The following is a 19392-nucleotide window of genomic DNA, read 5'->3' as shown; positions in this document are numbered from 1 at the left end:
AGAAATTATCGGGAGAGCAAAATCAACCTCGAGGTTTTGCCGAGCAAACTGGCTTCTGCTTAAGTCTTTTTTTTTTTTTTTTTTCTGCCCTTTTCGTGTAGTGATAGACAGCTATTTATTTAATCGTTTTGTTTTTGGTGAACCGTGGCTTCCGTATTACGAAATATGACTTCTAATTTTTAAAATAAAACTTGAACTCTTCTTTATTACCCCAAAATTGCCTTAACTGGCTTCTTCTTGTTCAACCCTTTTACGTTCCGCGGTATCTATTTCACGCGGTAACAGTGTAATTCAATTGTTCGGGGAAAGCTTTCAATGTACTTATACTCCTCAAAATTCACACCCTCGCGAGATGGTCCGCTTCCTGGCACATTCTGGGCTATTCCTGTGCCTACAGGTCAAACCACGTAGTAAAGGTTTTACTCTCCGATTAGATCAACCCAGTCAGAAAAAGACATCCCAGCTACTGTAGTGACCAATATAGTTTAGAGTAGACAATTTCAGTGAATCAATATTTGGTCTACCGAGTGCCGGCGCTAAGTTGAGGAGCGCTGTTTAACTTTCCCCAGCCGCCTGTCGTTCTAATACATATTTTAAATACGTCGCTGTCATAAGACACCATGTGATCGTCGGCTTTTAGCTACCTAAACTGCAGTTTACCTTGAAAACCAAACGCGTATTTGTTCTCTTCTTTTGCGTTGAAAAACGTAAACATCTTGACACTGCGCCGCGCGTATGTACAGTCGGCGGCAAAAGTTTGCGGGGCGCGGGAGCGTCAGCCGAAACGACTGGTTGCGCCTTCTGACGGCGCGCGACCGCTCTCAAGAATTATGCTTCGAGAATGTGCTTCCTTTCGTGCTCGAAGTCTTGTCTTTTTTGGTCTCTTCCGCCCGACGGGCACGAGATAACCGGGACCGGCGCAAGGTGCCGCTATGACAGTCATCATTCCGCGCGTCGGCCTCAGCCACCGTAATGGGTGACGGAGCTCGCGACTGCTACAGATAACGTTTCGCGGCACCTTGCGCCAGTCCCTGTTATCTCGTGGGCGTCGAACGGAAGCGAGCGAAAAAAGCATGACTGCGAACAAGAAAGGAAGCGCATGCGCAAAGCGTGAGTCTTGAGAGCTGCAACGCGCCGTGAGAAGGCGCAGCCAGTCTTTTCGGCTGGCGCTCCCGTGCCCCGCAAACTTTTGCTCCCGACTGTACATATGGTGTATGCTTTTGCATTCGTTCCACGAGTTCACGGACAGTTTGGGAGTGTTGTTGTCACTTGTATTCCGAAAACGATAAACAATTGCGGGGGATCGATGTCTTCGCGGCTTGCGTTAGTCGCCGCTGAAAGCCCCCGCTGACGCAGTATCGGTTGCCGCGCTGGGGTTCGGCCGATGCACCCGCGATCGACGTGCTCCGCTGATAAGGCTCTCCGTCTGGCAGCCGACGCCCCCCTCGGCTTCTGTCCGACAGTATCTGCCAGTTCAGCGCGCATCATTATCGAAGGGGAAATACAGACGCGCAGGTTTTTTCTTTTCTCTCTTTCTCTCTTACATTGTCGTTTCTGTCTTTGTTATGCGATACCCACGAAAGAAAGGAAAACTGCTTACTTTTTTTAAACTCAGCTTTGGTATATCTTGAAGGAGGCGTTTCTGCCGCAGTGTCTCTGCTGCATGCAGTGTGCGGGGAACGGTTCATCGGGCTGGACGCAATATTGCGCTCGGTGCACTGACAAGTGTTCTTGAGAGGAGATTGTCTCGCAGAATACTGTGAGTATGTGAGTGACTGCCTTAAGTTGCTATAAATGTTTACCGACATTGGATCACGGTTATGAATATATTTCATTAATTGTAACTTATATGGTTGAATAGACGAAGTCGCAAATGGTGATTTCAGGCCACCAGTGATTTCAGGCCACCAGGCTTGGCAGAGGGTCACCTTGGGAGTTCGGTAAAGCCTCTCTGGTAGACGTGTTGAACATTTTTATTGTTGGTCGGTGCACATCGTGTGGCATATCAGCCCACTCTTCTGAGTTACGGGCTTGAGTTGAGCTACTTGGTGCATTTCGTCTCCCAAGTTCAAGCTGGTCCACTCATCTAAATTCGGAATATTTCCTTGTTGATGATCCGTTTTCGGTTAACCCCAGAATGCATTCATTCAATTTGTAAATTAAGTCGCGCATTTACTGAGTTCAAGGCACAGTTTGTTTTTTGCGCCTCCGCAGGGGCCAGAAAACGCCCAGTCACTTCTTGGAAATCCTGATTGATTATTTTATCATTTCGACACGGACAGCAGTTTTCCAGATTGCTTTACTCTGTTATTTCAGTTTTTCTCGCTTATATTTTCTCGTCACGACACGTTCGATTAAATGTTTCAAATATGACCAATTACGACCGGAAAGACCATTTGCCTCACGTTCACAACGCTATAATCACTGCAAGAATTTTTAATTTCCACATTCTGCACAGTTCACCGACCAGTTTAATGACTTCGCCTTTACCTGGTGACCATCTCGAATAGCTTTTCAATGATCTTATCCTCTCCCCTATAATCTTTAGTTCAACACAGTTTGCAATCAAACAAGAATCATCGCTTCCGTATTATAGAAGACTTTCGGCAATAGTATGCTGCACTTGTCGCACCGTAAATCTACCTTTTATTGCGCCGCTAAGCCTCACTCAATCAACCGTTTAATCAATCAAGCGTTTTCGATGGGCCATACAATCGTCCTCCCAATTAGGACTTTCAACGGAAGTGCACGCACAAGAATAATCCGCACAAATGTGAGGCAGCCCAAAATAACTAAACCTAGAGGAACGCACTTGGAAGCTAGAGTGCTCATTATTCAGGCGGGCCGCACTTCATAATGGATCAACCTTTATTCCACGCTGGCGAACCAGGAAGTATCTAACAGGAAAGTTTCCCCAAGTCATTTGGGACATTCAACGGCGGCGTCCGTTGTTCACCGGGCCTGCCTATAATTGTTTTTGTATACAGTCTGCCAAGAACGGAAGTCCTTCGTTTTCCCACACCTCGTAAGAAAAAAAATACAATAAACAAAACTCGATGATGCAGCTCAAGCCCATGAGAAGCACCTTTCCACTGGGATGGCAATAAACCATTTTCAAAAGAGCGCTCCATGTGGTAGATAATGCGACAATTATGCGGATCTGGCGTTGTTCGGGAGAATATACTCTGTATGTTCATTGGACACCACGTACAGGGCTTCGTCAGCGATGGTGTGAACTCGGCCCATGTCTTATCGGGAACTAATGTGTTCGGCGAGGAATATTCGGAACCAGGGATGGGCAAAATACATGCAAATATGTATCGAAATACAAATACAAAATACTTCATCAAAATGTATTTAATTACAAATCTAATTATATTTCGAAAAAAACATTTAATTACAAGATACAAATACTACCAAATGTATTTGGTGTCCTCCAAATACTTTTTCAAATACATTCCTCAATATTTTCGTCAGCAACTTCAAGGCAGCTGCAACGGGTTTCTGGGTATCTCATTTTAATTTTGCATCGCACTCTCGGGAGTTGGTGTGCGAGGCCCTAGTAACGTAATAGAAATATAATCACAAAAAATGTAATCAGCTTGGACGTGATAGGTGAAAAAAGTACAGAGCTTCAAGCAGCTTTTTTTGTCGATTACATTTTGGTATAGACCAAAAAGGAACCGAGACGACCAAGACGCGCAGCACTAGCTAGAGAATTTTTTATAGTTGCAACTCGCACCAGTTACGAAAATCTGGACGACCCGCGCATTTAGAATGTTCTATGCAAAAATATGGATGGAAATTAGGCTGGAAAGCACCACCACAATTTCGTCACTATTCTTGCCCTGGACTAGCACCGTAATCACAAAGTCACTAAACGCTTGTGCTTGATTGAGAGACACTGCATTCAGTGCAGAACGTAGTTTTCTTCCTGCTCTGGACAGTGACAATAAATTTGAGGGATATATTTTCGCCCACAAAATTGCATTTAATTACAATTGTATTTGAAATACCCACGTTTTAGTATTTAAATACACACGTCAAATACATCACCCAATTTGTAATTAAATACAAATGCAAAATACACAAAGTATTTGAAATACGTATTTCAAATACTTGTATTCGAAATACTGCCCATCCCTGTTCGGAACCAACCGGGCGCTTCCCGTTAAAGGAACAGCGACAACCGATGTTGCTCGATTGGGCTGTTGCTGCGCTACACTGGCACTGCGATTAATCTCTAAGGCTTCTTCGCATTCTGTCTACCCCGGTTCAAAGATATTTCGCCAACAACTGTCCTTGATGTAAATGTGCGCGTTTATTTGGAACAGGGTAAAACGGCAACAATTCCGTGGCCGACATCCGACTGGGGAGAAACCACCGCGGCTTCAATGCTCTACGGTATTGGTTTATTAACAGTGGCGTACCAACTTGTTTTTGAGTTGGGGGGGGGGGGGGGTTGGCAAGTCAGACCCCCTCCCCAGGGCCAGGGACCGGTGTCCTTGGTATCCCTTGGGCGCCGCCCGCCAGAGTTTGCCCTGCCCAGTGGTGGCTGTTTCGGGGGGGGGGGGGGGGGGGGGGGCAAAGCACATGCCTTGCCCCCCCCCCGCCCCCCCTCTGAGAACTAAAGGGGGCAGCGCCCCCCTTGCCCCCCCCCCCCTCCCCCCCCCCGGGTTGGTGGTACACCCATGATTATTAGTTTGGTTTGTGGTTGCGTTTGTAGATAGATAAGGTCAAATTAGCTCTGATACGCTCTATCTGATGGGGGCTTCAAGGCCCAATGTTTGATATTCGCATGTTCAATAGAAATAGAAAAAACGCTTTGTTACGTATAGACATGCTCGATATTGCCGATTGTCAATGTGCCCTTGAGAGCTCTCAAACAAACTCTGAGCCTCACTATCGTAACATTGACATGGTCGAGCATCGAGGAAATCTAGACGAATATTGTTCTTGTCACTTTGGCGTTTCGACCACAAACATTGGAGTTATGTGTCACTTTCGTGTACAAGCAGATAGGCGATATATCCGTAAACTCTTGCATTTCCTTTGATATCTCGTCAAAGACCATTGCAATTTGTATCGCAGTGTATGGATCTGTTACTAAGCGCGGTTGGTCGGAAAAAGTTCTGCAGACTTGCAAGTTGTTTTCAGTCGTGTGGTGATGACGCTCAGATACATGTCCTCGAATAAATTTTCATTCACATAATCGCGCCTTTTTTTTAAAGTTATTCATAATGCACGAATATGGTTGTTTCACTTGCTGTACGTAGTTTCTCGATGGTCATAGTATAAAAGGAGCCGCCCCAAAAGCAATCACGTTTCAAAAGTGTTGAGGCCCATTTCTGAATTTGGGCCCTCTTTGGTGCTTGCCGCGAACACTGTCTTTTCCCCTTATTTCGGTCTCGATCGTTTGAACCTACTTTTCTCTCTATTTTTTTTGCTCCCTTGACCAGCTGCATCGTTTATATATATATTTCTTCTCTTTTTTTTTTGCGTTTTTTGCTTTAAACAGAAAGGATATGTCCCGCCTTCCTAGAGTTTCCTAAGACTCAGAATCAAATTGAAGGCTTGATGTGTATTCAAATTTTCTATGCTAAATACCCCTCCCCCCAAAAAATAAATAATTAAATTAAGCCGCAACACGTTGAACTCAAGGACTGTTTTCCTTCGCTTGCAGAAACCCCCTCAAGCACCAGACATGAACTGGGCCTTCCCAGAACCCGTCCGGGAACAGGTGCACCCACGGCCGTGACCCCGGGCTGCCGACCCCCAGAAAAAGCTAGGAAAAACCAACGACGGGGTGAAACAAAGCGCCAGCGTTGACGCCGCCCCCCAGTCAACCAGGCAGGATGCGGTTCTTTCGTCGGCGCTCCCCAGACCCTCCCGAGCTCGTGCGCCTCTGGCGGCTACCGCCGGAAACCTCCGGTGTAACGTCGGTCGCTCCACCAGGTCCGCAAGGACAGGCGTCGACGGTGGCGCCGCCGCTACCGCCGCCGCACCGGCAGGCGAGAGCCGGCGGAACTAGTGCGCGTGAAGACGCTATGGCGCTCAGTTCGGAAGTTCGCGCTGGGCTACTCTTGGATGCGCCGGTGCGACGTTTCAACGACGTTTCGGCTGGAATGACGACGGCTAGTCCGACGACAACGAAGCTCAAGAGGGGTAAGTGGTTCTCGATGCTCTTCTGAGTTTTGTTGTAGGCTCTAGCTTAATCCGTGAACGTTTTACACGCGGCGATCGAAGTCCTGCCGAGGAACGCTGCTCCGCCTTGGGCATGTTTTGGTTTTGAAGGGTACCGCCAGCTGCACGCTGTTGAGGGGGGGCCACCCGACTTTCTTTATGTGGGGACCGCTTTGTCGTCTCTGCTCGTAGCCTGCGCGCCAAAACTTTCTTTCTTTTGTCCGGACTGGCGGTTAAATGTGATCACTTGTTTGCTATTCTCTTTTTCGCGATAGTTTGCGCGGCGATCACTGCACGATATATCGCTACGATCGATTGCGATCGAGGGAAGATCACGTAGATTTTATTCACACGTTCCAAACTGTCACGAAACGATCCAGTTATCCTCCATTTCATACCACGATGGCAAACCTACTAGTGCGAGCGGGTCACTTTATATATCTAGCGCCTCATTAGCGCGCGAGTGCGTGAAAATCTAATGCCGAATATGAACACCCATGCTTTCGCCAGTGGTTTTCGGCAGCGTTGTAGTAGGCAACGCCGTACTACGGGTACGAAACGAATTATAGTTGAAATAGTTGAAATACAGCAGGCGAGCCTCGCCAGACTCAATGGACGGACATTCCCCAACGGGCCATCTCTGGCGTTCCTTGCCTCTGGGGGTCATTGGAGCGGACGTTTCGGCATCTGCGACGACGTGTCTTTTTGGGCGATCCCCCCACTTTGTTCGTTAGGGGTGCTCCCCTCATGTCTCTTTCATTCGCTTCCCCCCTCTTTTAATTCTTTTTTTTTTCTTTTTCTATCTGTGGTCTGCTTAGCTTTTATGTTAGCGGAGGCTGTTTAGCCCATGTCAGGCTGGCTGGCTTCAAACAAACAAGCAATCCCGCCGGATCGCCCGTGCAGGGCACCGCGCTGACTAATACCCGTAATATCTTCCCGGGGAACGACTGGCAAGGGATAAAGTGGCGGGCTTGCTCCTGGATATTCATTATGTCCGAGCCTCACTCAGCCCTGGGATGCCGGCGGCGAGCCTTAGAGCTCTCTCCACGGGAGCGAAAAGAAAACGACACTTGAGGGCTCGTTGGTCAGCTCAGCGTTGGGATTTTTGACGGCTCTGTCGTCCGGCGACTGCTGCTATATCGTTTTATTTTGTTTCGTTTTTTCTTACTACTTCGGTCGGATCAGTAAATTGAGCTTTGCGAAAGCGCTACGTGCCACCCCCCCCCCCCCCCCCCCCCCCCCTTTTGTTTTTAGTGTTCCAACTGCCGTTGGGACACTTTTTCTTGGGCCTAGCCCTAGATCTTAACTGTTTTTTTTTTATATATACCTCGTGCGGCTCGTTTATTCTAGATTTGTCCCGCGGGGTTTCTCCAATATAGGCCAAGCTTGTTTGAGGCTGCGTCTCATTTTTTGCGTTTTTATTTTTTAAACGATCTTTCTTTTGTGTCTTGTCGCGTTTCACCGTCGACTGCTGCGAGGTGCTTCGAGTCTTTAACGCTTCTCCGTCTTCGTCGTCCCCTTTCACTTTTGTCACGCCTCCTTTTGTGTGGATGAAGGCTGCCTCTTTTTTTCTTTTTCGCAACGAAAACTCGGCGCTGCAAACGAGCGCTAAGCGACCGCCGGGCAAAACGCTTCCCAACGCGCCCGCGCGCTCGTTCGTGCGCTTGCGGCTGTCACGGAGCCTATTATGATGTTGCACATTACATCCTTTGTGACGAGAATTGCGGTCGTTTAAAAATAAACCAAGAGAACGGAACGAGCCCGAAAGGGGTTCCTGATGAAGAAAGTTGCCCACCGGGATTTTGTGTTTCCTTCTTTTAGCTTATTTCTGTTGTTGTTTCGTCGTCCCGTTTGCTTCTCCGCAAACGGGAGCTAGACCAGGCTAGGCTTCGTTTCGATGATTGAATGTATCGGGAATGAACGTCTGCTCAGCTTGGTGCATTTGCGAACATCGAAGAGGGTAACACCTTACAGCCTACTTGTATTGACAGGGCCGTCATGCAAGGAAGAAAAACGCGTAAGATGTCTTTTGTGTAATGCAGTTAAAGCGTGACCGTGCAATGCAACTGCAGGCTTCCGATTCACATTGCCGCAGCAACGTTAAATTAAATCCGAGTATCCGTCTCTTAGAATGAAGGAGGGAGAATCATCCGCAAATGCTCGGACACACGCAATTTTAGACTGCGATTATTAGTGTTTACGATCATTATATTAAATGAGAATGGTACTGTCCTTTTCCGCGCTGAAATTTCTAGTCCTTCTAAAGACTGGCGTGTTTTGTCTGGTACTTCGCGGCTAGCTGTTTTCTCCGACCTTTTTAATCCGTCCGCGGGGGCGGTGACTCCGTGTGGCTGATTGGTGTTCCGCGCGCGTAAAAAAGGGGCGCGTTGGCGTTCTGCCCCGCGCGGTGCCAGGCGGCGCTCTCGTCGGATGGAGTGTTTTGCGTGGGCGTCTCGAAGATTTCGCTTCCTCCCGCTTTCGTTTTGTGTTTGTCCATCCAACTTTCTTCTTCCGTTCCGGTTTTTGACCGGCTCCGCTCGAACGCACCGCTCGCGTGAGGAGCAACGCCGCACAAGAAAAAAAAAAAAAAAAGACGTACACAAAACAAACCCCACCTCTCTCGGATCGTCGGCTCCGATAGGGGGACAGGATTTTCTGCATACCGCAACGCAACGTCCGCAGCGGCTGTGGCCTGCCTTCCCTGACGGCGGCGGCGGCGGCGGCGATCACGCGCTAGGGACCGCGCTGATTATCCGTTCGGAAAGAATGCGTCTGCGATGGTTATGTAAAGCTGCCGGACGGGCTATTGTGGCGTTTGTAAAGGCGAGTCGGAACAAATGAGAGAGTCGGCGGTGGTTTTTCGTCTGGCCCGCTATCTCCGCCATCTTTGGAGTAGGGAACAAATGTACGGCCGTAGGGGTCCCGAGCCGACAAGGGGACCCCCTCTTCTTCGGAGCTGGTTATCGGGCGTGGATATCTCCTTTCTCTGCCCGTCGTGCTCACTTTTCCTTTCAGTCGTTGTTGAGGCTCTCTGTCTGTGGCGAGTCGACGAGCTCGTAAATTGGCGGGGAAGAAAACCTCGCCCAGCCGAATCGTCGCTATGATAGAATCATAGCTAACGGCCAGTTCTTTGCCGTGTTTCTTTTTTTTTTTTTTTTGCCGCCTTAAACGACGGCATTGGCGAAGAGCGGAGCTCGTTTATGGGTTACTAAGTGCCACGATACTCGAGGCATAAATAGCTATCTCTAAAAAATGCTCAAAGAAGCGACGCCGTGCAGTGTAACTCTTCCTCGGTTGTTATTGACGTGAGGAAATCAAAGTTTTGACGTCATGGGTTTTGCTGTTTTGAGCGCTGGAGAGCCGGATCATAAAATTGTTGGAGCGCTTCCAGCATTCATTGAATTTCTCATTAAAGCTGTAGCGGGAATATATTTTCTTTTCTGACAAAAAATAACTGCCCGGTCTTTGGCCCGCGTTCGATTTGAACGTGCGCCAGTCGCCTCTGGAAACCTCGCGTCGTCCGACATCCCAACCCGCGTACGCAATAGCGGCCGTGTGAGGAAGATGGGACGGGAAATGTGTGAACAGCGCAGGTGAAAGCGAGACGGCTCCGCTTCGCATTTATTTTCAAACTCCGAAGAGCCGTGGCGACGGAAACGTCGCATATGAGGAAAGTACTTTGTGCGTGTGATTGAGTGGGCGCGCCGAACCGACTGAAATCGAAGCCCTCCAAACAGTGGCACGGCGTAAGATCTAGTACATAAATAGAAGATTAATATATTTTTATTTTTGGAACAATTTGTAAAGGACAGAAACACGTTCCGCACATCACTAGATAGTGGGAGGTTGTTAGTCTCGAAAAGTCCACCGACCTATGCATAATGCTATTCAAGTTCTGAAATATCGAATTTTCGAAGCTTTGATTTCAATAAGACGGGACGACCAGTTCACTTGTGTGTGGCAAGAAATGGACTACGGTTTTGATGTTTGTCGCGCAACGTGATGGTGCTCATGTTGAGTGCAAATACCCTCACGGACCATATAACTTTATACCTTCCTCTATCCGGTCATTGAGCTGATTGTGTTTCATTTTTCTACTGCTTTAACAAAAACATATAATCCGGTCTTTTTTTTTAAATATATATATATATATATTTGAGGCCCGTAGGTGTACAATAAGCACTTGAACGAACGTAATTTTTTTTTATTTTCATGGTGAGGAGAACCGACGTAGAGCCGTAGAGTAGGAAATATGGGGAAGTCGGACGGGCGAACGAGGAGGGTCGTCTGCTCCTAGCAAACACCGAGCGGCTTCTGCTGGCGTGGAGAGGGTCGCCATCTTTGCTTTGGGCGAGGGGCAGAGGCCAAGTTGCTCTCCCACTCGGCGTCCTTGGACAAGGTCGGTCTCTGGCTCGTCCGTACGGCCGCACTACGCGTCCTTTGCTCCCTTCCACGCTGCAGACCGAGGCATGCTTCTCGGTGCCTCCCCCGTCTTTCTCTCTGCTTCTCTCCAGTTTCAGTTCCTCGAGCTCCTCCGTGTTTGTGTTTTCTTCTCGTCTCTTTTCTGTTTGTACGCCCTCGTTGGAGGGTGGGGATCTTGGCGTCGCCCGTGGTGATATCTTCCTTCCGTGGGAGACTCTCGTCCCCGCACCTTGACGTCAGAGTGTCGGAGGTGCTTTGTTGTCATGAAAAGGCGTGCCTCCGGAACGGGACGAGTGTCTCCTGCTTCCAACTCTGGGTTCCAGTGGGGGGCTGCTTTGGCGGTGGCGATGGTTATTTCCTTTTTCAGTTTTTTCTTCTTTCCTCTACGCTGGGGAGAGAGAGAGAGAGAGATGAGATAGAGTGAGATGATTGCTTTGAATACTTGTTAGTGGCGTCTCTTGTCGTTTCAAACTTTGAATACATCTTGGTTGTGTGTCTTGTCGGTGAGGTCCTCGTTCCGACGCGAATGATACCTAGGATTGGACGTACCGGATTTTGTCCTGATTCCCAGTACGGGTAGGGATGGCCGATGCAAAATACCGTCACGCAACATTTTGCGTGACAGGCGACGGTGGCGTTTCCTAGAATTGCACGTAATAGGGAGATAGAAATCGTCGCGTGTTGGAGACTCGAGACACAGGTAGCGTCGGCTGCCAGGAGCGTGTCGTAGGAAGAGACCGATCTCGCAAAACGTTCGACGCATGTGCGACGCCGCCATAACTGTGGTCCACGGGAGGCAGGCCCCAGTTCAAGAGAGCTCGTGCCGTCTCGTGCTTTGCTGGCGCACACCCTCAGCTGGGTTGTCTAACGAGTCACTTGCACCTAGTTTCTTTTTTTCGTTAACCAGTGACGCATGTGCTTACTTTTCTAGAAAAGGAAGGAAGGTACCTTTTAGGCCAAATAACGAGTGACGGTATTCCGTTACTTTTGTGTAGTATTTTGTACAACGCCCTTTAAACAGCCTCGTTTGAATTCTAACCCAAGTACGCGTCTATTGCGACAAAGGCAGGTGGGCGACCCGAAATAAACAACTAAACAGTATGACGGTATAGCAGCGTTTATCGCTGAACACGTCAGTCAAACCCTAGAGCTAGGAATGTCCTTCACCCAGCAAACACAATAAGGGTCGTTGGTTGAACCTTCTGGAATCGTGCGGAGACCGGATGCAAACCCGGAGGTTGCCAACGCGGGAAGGCACAGAAGCCATTGTCAACTTCGAAATATAGAAGCAGAGAGGACAAAATAGCGAGGGGAATCCAAAATTCACTAGCTCTTTCTGAAACACAGCACTGCCGTTCCTTAGAGCGCGTCGGTAGAACAACTCATCGGTGTCGCCATAGGTGTATTCCTAAGGAAGAGGGGAATCGTAAGCGATGGAAAATTCGAGAGGCAGCTACTGCTTAAAAGCGACGACCAGTGAAAAGAAAACAATAAAAGAAAATCAGTTGTGTATTTGGTCATCGAAGTAATGAGAAAAATAACTCGTTACTTTTGAGGTGAAGCAACGCGTTGCTTTTGAGAATCAAAAACGGGTCACGTATTCACTTACTTTTTGAGCGAGTAGCGATCGTAACTGTATTTCGTTTTTGGAGGTAACGTGTACATGTCTGGTCGCAACGCGATATTAAATTTTGTTCGGCTCGTCGTTCGTAAGTAACTATTATTATTCTTCCTTGTAATTTCTGTAGCTGTCGACACTTTTTTTTTTGTGTATGTGTTCTCGGGTGGGAGAATAAAACTCAAGATGATTTAAATCATGATATAAATGATAATTTAAATCAAACAAGCTTTTTGCTATAATGAAGGAAGAAAATATTTTTATTGATTAATTTATTTATTGCCCCATGCTTCCTTTCTACGTGCATTCGTTTATATTCAAATCGAACGATCATGAGGGGAAAAATATTTTTATATCGGTCTGAACACAAGTTTGTTTCTACCGTCCACTCCGTTCGTCAGGCAGGTAAAGTAAATTAGAGTGTGAAAGAGGCGAAAACTAGAAATGGTATACACCATTAAAGCAACTCAAAATACGAATAAAAGAAAAATAAAGGAAAAAGGAGCATTTTAGCTGAGTAAGAAAAAATCGAGCTGTTTTTGTCCTCATATTTATTTATTTATATAGATCGAGGACAAGTTTCCGGGGTTGGAGCATGGCGGGTTTACATCAATAAACTGTTGTATCCGCCTCTTTACAGTAATTATTTCTTCCACGTTGTTATCAGCAATCGGATGGATTGACCAATTAAATCCGTCATGTTTAAAATACACCTCGTCAAAATCACCTTTTTCGAGCTGCAATGATTTAAATTAATCGGAACAAAATAAGATAACACCGATGTAAGAAAAATAAATTCGATTCATTCGAATATAAACAGGATCCTTCTCCACCCTGGCTGCAAAGCACGTGATACGCACATTTGCAGGGATTATCAGCCAGGGGCGAAAAATGCCGCGTCACCGGGCTGTGGACGAATGCATGCATCCGATCCGATATCCCGCAGCATTGAGCTATACTGCGCATGCTAACAACGCGTTCCACAGGGCAGTAGACAAAGATGGACGCGCGCAGAAGGCACAAGGGCGCAGCCATCTTGAATTTCGTCACTGCTTGGTGTGCGGTAAAACATCGTTTCGATCTCTCCACGTCGATATTTTCTGGCCTATTCCAGGTTGACACGTTTTATTATTTCTTCGTCTCGCATACCAGATACACAGCACCCACGTGGCTCAAAGAAAAAAAGAGTTTGTATGCAGCGAGAGGCAGTGTCTACTGCGTCTTACGCCAACGGCAACTGCAGCTAACCGTTATAGACACCCTAGTTTCTGAGCTATTTTTTATTTTTATTTTTCTCCTTTTTCGATTGGTAACGACGGAACGCCACGCGAGCCTCCTCGTATATATGGATTCGCTCCCCCCCCCCCCCCCGCCCCCCCCCCCCCCCCCCCCCCCCTCCTTTTTTTTTTGTTATCTTCTTATCTTCTATTTCCTTCATAGTCCTCCACTCGTTTACCGAATCACGAATCCTCGGCTCCAAACGAGACCAGAGACGAGAGATCTATGTTGTTGGAGGCCCGCGGAACAAAGCTGAAGTGCGTGCGCCTGAGAAACTATCCAGTGATGAAAAGAAGTGGAGCGCTTGAGGTCTTTCTAAAAAGACGAGGAAAGAAGAGAGGTGGATGTATATATATATATCTTTTTTTTATGTCTTCTGTCTCGTCCCGAAGACCCGGTGCACCAGTTTTCTTTCTCCATGACGGCGGCGGCGGAGGATGATCCGCGTAGTCACGCTTTCTCGAACTGGGTTGCGTGGCCAGCGACCGTGAGCGAGTTCGGCCTGCTTGCCGCGACCGTTTTGGCGCCCCTCGCTCGCGTTTCGCCCTATGGTGGACCGCGGCGAACGGTACCAGACATCCTGTCGGAGGAGCGCAGCGAGAGAGAAGCGCGGGGGGGGGGGGGGGGGGGGGGGGGGCACGGAGTCACGTGATATGCTGAACGCGTTGGATTGCCTGGGTAGCCTCCACTACGGTCCATTGGAAGGTGAAAATGAACATAGCCGGGACCTTTCGGAGGGCGTGCAGCACGTCGAACCTCCTGCCTCCCAGACCCTGTCCCTTGTCGACGCATGCCAGCGCTGTATACCTTCTGTCAGTATTCAATGGAACCTCATCGGTGCGAACATCCGCCGTGCCTTCTGAGGCCAGGGTTAGCGCACCGCAGATCGCGGCACGTGGGGCGAAAGTTCGCTCGCTCTGCAGATCAAAGGGACCCGGGGTTCAATCGACACCCCTGCCTGTTTCGAACTGGTTGGGGGAAAGAATTGGAAGGGGTGCAAGCGTTTTCAATACTAATGAGACCTCTGGCCATATGCTTGTCTCGTCGGGAGGCTCGTACCGGCGTGCAATAGTGTATCATTTTGCGTGCAATGGACGTTAAAGACCCCAGGCTGGTAGTGGTACTTACTGCTCTGGCTAAATTTCTCATTTACAGAGTAAAAAACATTGTCGCCTTACGTCGAAAGTTGCGCGATTTTTTTAAAAGTTTCAATGGGAAAATGCTCTCGAATACGCGAACTCAATGGCGCTACAGTCACCGAAAACGGACCCCATTTTCCCACTGAAAATTACGGAAAATCGCTGGTAACTTTTGAATGAGAACGGTTGGTTCCGAAACTTTGGCATCTGGTTCTGTCTGTTGGCGCTACATTGGGACGGAAAATGAGCGTTTAACAAAGCGTTTTTTTTTTTTGTTTCTTCTTGCGGTGAAAAGGAGTTTTGGATCTTTTTCTTGGACGCCTTGTAGGTAGGGAGATCCGATATGAGTTCAGAGATCCCATATGAATTAAGATATCCAATATATAGGTCACTAGGTTCAAGGAGTCAAAATATGTAGCGGGTGAAGGCCATCGCGGTTCAAAAGCCTACTCCACGGCGGATTCCGTTTGTCTGGCAGAAGTAATTACTATCATTCATTTCCATTTTTTTTTGGATGTTTTCTAGTTTGTAACTTTCGCGTCAGTCTTGGTTTTCGCGTCAAACCATAAGTATAATATCATCTTTGTTTCCAAGGTTCATTCATTTTTTTATTTAGACAGTGCAGTTTGTCATTTCTTGGACGAGTTTGTTGTCGGCGGGGAGGGGGGGGGGGGCGTTTACGTGTTACATATGACTCGTTGAGTTTCGAGGATTGCTCTGTCGCGTCCTAATATATCATTGGAGAAGCCTAGATGTACCGGATCGCCTCAGTCTTAGGTTTTGTTACTTCTAAACGTACGTATCGACTATCAAAGAACTTCAGTCCGGTCGCACTTTGTGGTCTCTTCTAGAAGAGGACAGTGGTCAAGTGATAGATTGGGCTGCTGTTAGGCAAGGCAGCTTTCCCATTCGGATGGATTATCTCGAGTGCCTCGATAGTTCCTCGTTAACAGTTCTAATCGAGGCGCGACCGTCTAATGCATTTCCTAGAAGTCGATAACGTGTTTCCTCGCGAGAGTTGTCTTCTTGAGCTCCTCTCAGCGAAGCGTCAGGCAAATTGGCACCAAAACGACCGAAACGACCCTGAAGTTCGGATGCATTTACGCGACCTCCGTAGCCATTGAGCGCAGCCGAAATACCTTCACAGTGTTCTCATTTCGTCCCTTTTCAACATTCCCCGTCCCCCACCACGTCTTTTCCTATTCATTGACCTTGATGCTGTTTTGGTTGACAGATACTCTGTGTCCTAGTCCCCCATGCAATTTCTTATGACCTTGAAAGAATATAAAATAAACGAATCCAGACAAATAATGAAGGGGCTTCGCATCCGGTTGAAGTACCGAGCTCCTGAACGTTCATCTACCTCGTGATGGGACGGGAGTGGTCAGATAACGGTCGAAGTTGGGTGTGGCTCAGAGGATGAGTGTCGATCGTTGTTTCAAGTGCTTGATTAAACTTAAGTCAAAATTCATTTGTTTCGTACCAATCGTGCACAACAGGCATATGTGCTCCTTACGAATGAAATGGCTCGATGTATATGTTTCGAACTGGACACCATTGCTATGTCCGTCCCTGCTGATCGAATGCTGACAGTGAGCTGTTCTTGGCAGACGATAAGTCCAAGAGTATAGCTTGCTTTGGGCCAAAACGGAACATCGACAGACTCGTCTATGACCGCTAGTGATGACGCGCCACGTACTTAAGGGTTAACTCGCATCGAAAGAAATGGCTCGGCGCATAGTTCAGAACTAAACGCCAGACTTATACACGTAAAAAAAAAAAAAGGAATTGCATTTAGAATTACTCATGGCTAAATTGTAACTAATTACAGGTTCGATTATACTTCTGTACAAGTAAGTGACCGTTACCTCAAAAGTTAATCCTTAGTGTTACCTTCAATCTTACTGGTAAGAAACCAAACACAAACACGCTGTGAGCTCTTTTTGCCCTCAGTGTCGATTATCTTCGTACCTGAAGTTCATACAAATAAAGAATCTCTCTCTCTCTCTCTTTCTCGCCGAGAAGAAAGCAAAGAAATAATGAAGGAACAAAAAGAAAAGGCGGGCGCAGATTCGCTGCACCAGCTCACGTGCATAACGCCCGTTTTTTTTTTTTTAACTAAGTTTGCGTGTTATTGTTTTCCACGGAAATTCCGGTCGTTTGTATCAATGCGCTCCCCTCTTTGTTGTGGGCGAGCAAGCAGACGAGTTACATACGATATGCTAACATCACCTAAAAAAAAAAATGTTTTATTTGACGCGATGGAAGACTTTGAGCACCTGAAGAATGTCAGGCCTTGCGTTTTGTAAACGTAGGTGACAGTGCGATTCCGTTAGAACATACCCTTAAAAAAAGGTAATATATATTTTTTGGTCAATACTTAAAGTTTTCATTTTCCTCCGTGTTCGAAAGCAAATACGTATCGCAGTCCCCGAAGGCATCCTAGGGGTCCGCGAAACCCTGCCTCCCGGCAATAAAAGTTGTCTTTTATTAGATTGAGAATAAACGTTCCAATTTTCGGGTAATTTTCTTTTTGTGTGTATTTCAATAAGAGAAGTCTACTTTACACTAGCCTTTAGTCATATCTATTTATTATGTCACTTTTATAATTAACCAACAATTTTTCCTTCTCACCACGAACGGGGTCCTCCATCATCTCTGCCGATCCACATGAGTCTGCAAAACATCAGTGGTTGAGGAACACTGATGTATCGCATTACAATCACTCTTTTGCGTAAAAAAAGTGAGGTAATTACTGTAAAATTACTTCTTAAACTGCGTAATTATTCCGTTACGAAATTACTGATAAATGTAAGGGATTGCAAGTAATTTCGTTACTTGTAACGGATTACGTACAAGTCTGCTGAACGCAATAGCTGTGTCCGTCGTTGCTGAGCACGTGCTAACAGCGGGCTGTTCTTGGCAGACGATAATTATGCTGTTTGCTTCGAGCCTGCGCTAAACTTTCGCGGTCTCATCTATGACGGTCGGTGACTACCACGTACTTGACGAACCTGCACTGAGAAAAGTCTGAGCGCGGTTTATCTTCAACTCGTCTCAAGCGGGGGCTGTTCGTCCATCAGGGCTAGATTGATTTTTAGACGGACTGACCGGCTCGCTGTCCCTCATTGGAGGGCAAGGTCCCCTCTCACGGAGGGGCCAGACCGGCCTCGGCCGCCGACGCGCTATCGCGGAGCCTCGTCGCCACGGCAGAACGCTTCGAGGGGCCCCTGCGGGTATCTCACTCCGAGGGGCCCGTCTTATCTTGTCTTGTGCTCGGAGGGGAGCCATTCCACCAGTTGGGTGTGTACGCGATGTTGAGTGGTCGGGTCTCTCCCCAAGGATCTCCTCACAAGGGCTTGGTGACACACTCCACTTTTCGTCCGGTTCTAATCTGGGCGTTGAGGCTCACGGATGCCCTGCTTGCGTCGTGTGTTCTTGTGTAGGCCAAAAACACGATGGACGACCAATGCCTGGTTTTTTACATTCATTTCGAGAGATCGTTCACGATGGACCCGCAATTAGACGAATATATTTCAGAAATCAGGTGCACGTGCTGAGATTTGAACATTTCCTGCCGGCTGTAGCCTAGGCATATGCTTTTAAGTTTCTATACTCCCAAGATGTGAAGCATCGTTCTTCGGCTGTTCACGTTTTAAGCTCTGGTTCTTTCAAACTGGGAGTGGTGGCCATTGCGAGAGCTATAGGCTTCTGTACCAACGTAACATATGTTTCGAAGTATCGGGACCTTTTTATAATTCACTACCTAGATCTTCAAAAAGATAAAAGAAAGTGTAAAATAAGGGCAAGCAACGAAATCAGCCTTGTTTGAAAAACTGTCTTGTCAAGGAAAGGAATTTCTCAAGTCGAAGAATCCTTTCGCACACCCCGAGCAAGGCGAGTTCCTTGTCGTTTTGTTCACTGTTCTCAAACGTCCAGTACGTTAAATCGTAAATTAAAGACAATAAGCAAACAACAGGCTTTCGAAATATGAAGCTTCAACAAATCTGTTCACAACATAAAAAAAAAAAAAAATGAAAAGGATGTGTACAGCGCACCTTTTCCAACCAGCGAAATCCGACTAATCCCGGAAGAGTTGGAAAGTACTGTAATTGTGATGAGGAGCCCCGAATTACTTTCCCGCGTGTTCAAATGTCGTCACACGTGTACACTCTCTGATTCAACCTCGCGTCCGTCGAAACGAAAGGAAATCGCAGCTATGGGCAAGCAGGCAGGCAAGTTTCCGCTGTTCCGCTCCCACAGCAACCGACGCCGCTCACTTCCTGTGTCTGTGTGCTCTGCCCCCAAGCTGACAGTGCGGTGGGAGCTAGGAGCTCGCCGGACCAATCAACTGCTTCCCTTTGCCTCACCTGAGCCCGCTCTCTGCGCGTGGCTAGGGGCGGAAGGGTGACCACGTGGCGAAAAAGGAAGGACTGTTCCAACGAGCACGTAGCTTTTACCGCTCTGTCAGCTTCTCCCGACTCGCTGTGCCATTCCGAGTACCTCGACGAGTACGCGTTTTCCATATATCTAGGCCGCTTGGAGAAACTAGGAGGAAGTATTACCGGGTAGTAGGGGTAGGTGGTCTGACCATCGGTAGTGTGCCCACGTCTCGCGTTGGTCGGGACGGTGACGCAACCGTTCTCCGGCCATTGTTCTTGTGGTTCTGTGCACATCCCTTCGTTTGGGGGGCGCGGGTGTGCAACTGGCTTTTGTTCTCTCGCTGCTATTTGTTTGAACGGTTCGATGTCC

At 47.6% G+C, this 19392-nt stretch overlaps 1 protein-coding gene across 1 annotated transcript in view; it reads left to right on the top strand.

The window, feature by feature from the left end:
- The first annotated feature begins 1693 nt into the window (after nucleotides 1-1693).
- LOC8042328 overlaps nucleotides 1694-19392 on the top strand; it is a 41636-nt gene continuing 23937 nt past the window's right edge. Inside the window, exons 1-2 of the mRNA XM_042290143.1 lie at nucleotides 1694-1767; nucleotides 5684-6165. Coding sequence (XP_042146077.1) covers nucleotides 5856-6165 — 310 coding nt within the window. The 5' untranslated portion in view covers nucleotides 1694-1767; nucleotides 5684-5855. The remainder of the gene's footprint in view (nucleotides 1768-5683; nucleotides 6166-19392) is intronic.

This window comes from Ixodes scapularis, unplaced genomic scaffold (assembly GCF_016920785.2).
Source record: "Ixodes scapularis isolate PalLabHiFi unplaced genomic scaffold, ASM1692078v2 PGA_scaffold1__304_contigs__length_218370807, whole genome shotgun sequence".
Classification (NCBI taxonomy): Eukaryota; Metazoa; Arthropoda; class Arachnida; order Ixodida; family Ixodidae; genus Ixodes; species Ixodes scapularis.
This window is presented reverse-complemented; position numbering and strand designations above follow the sequence as displayed.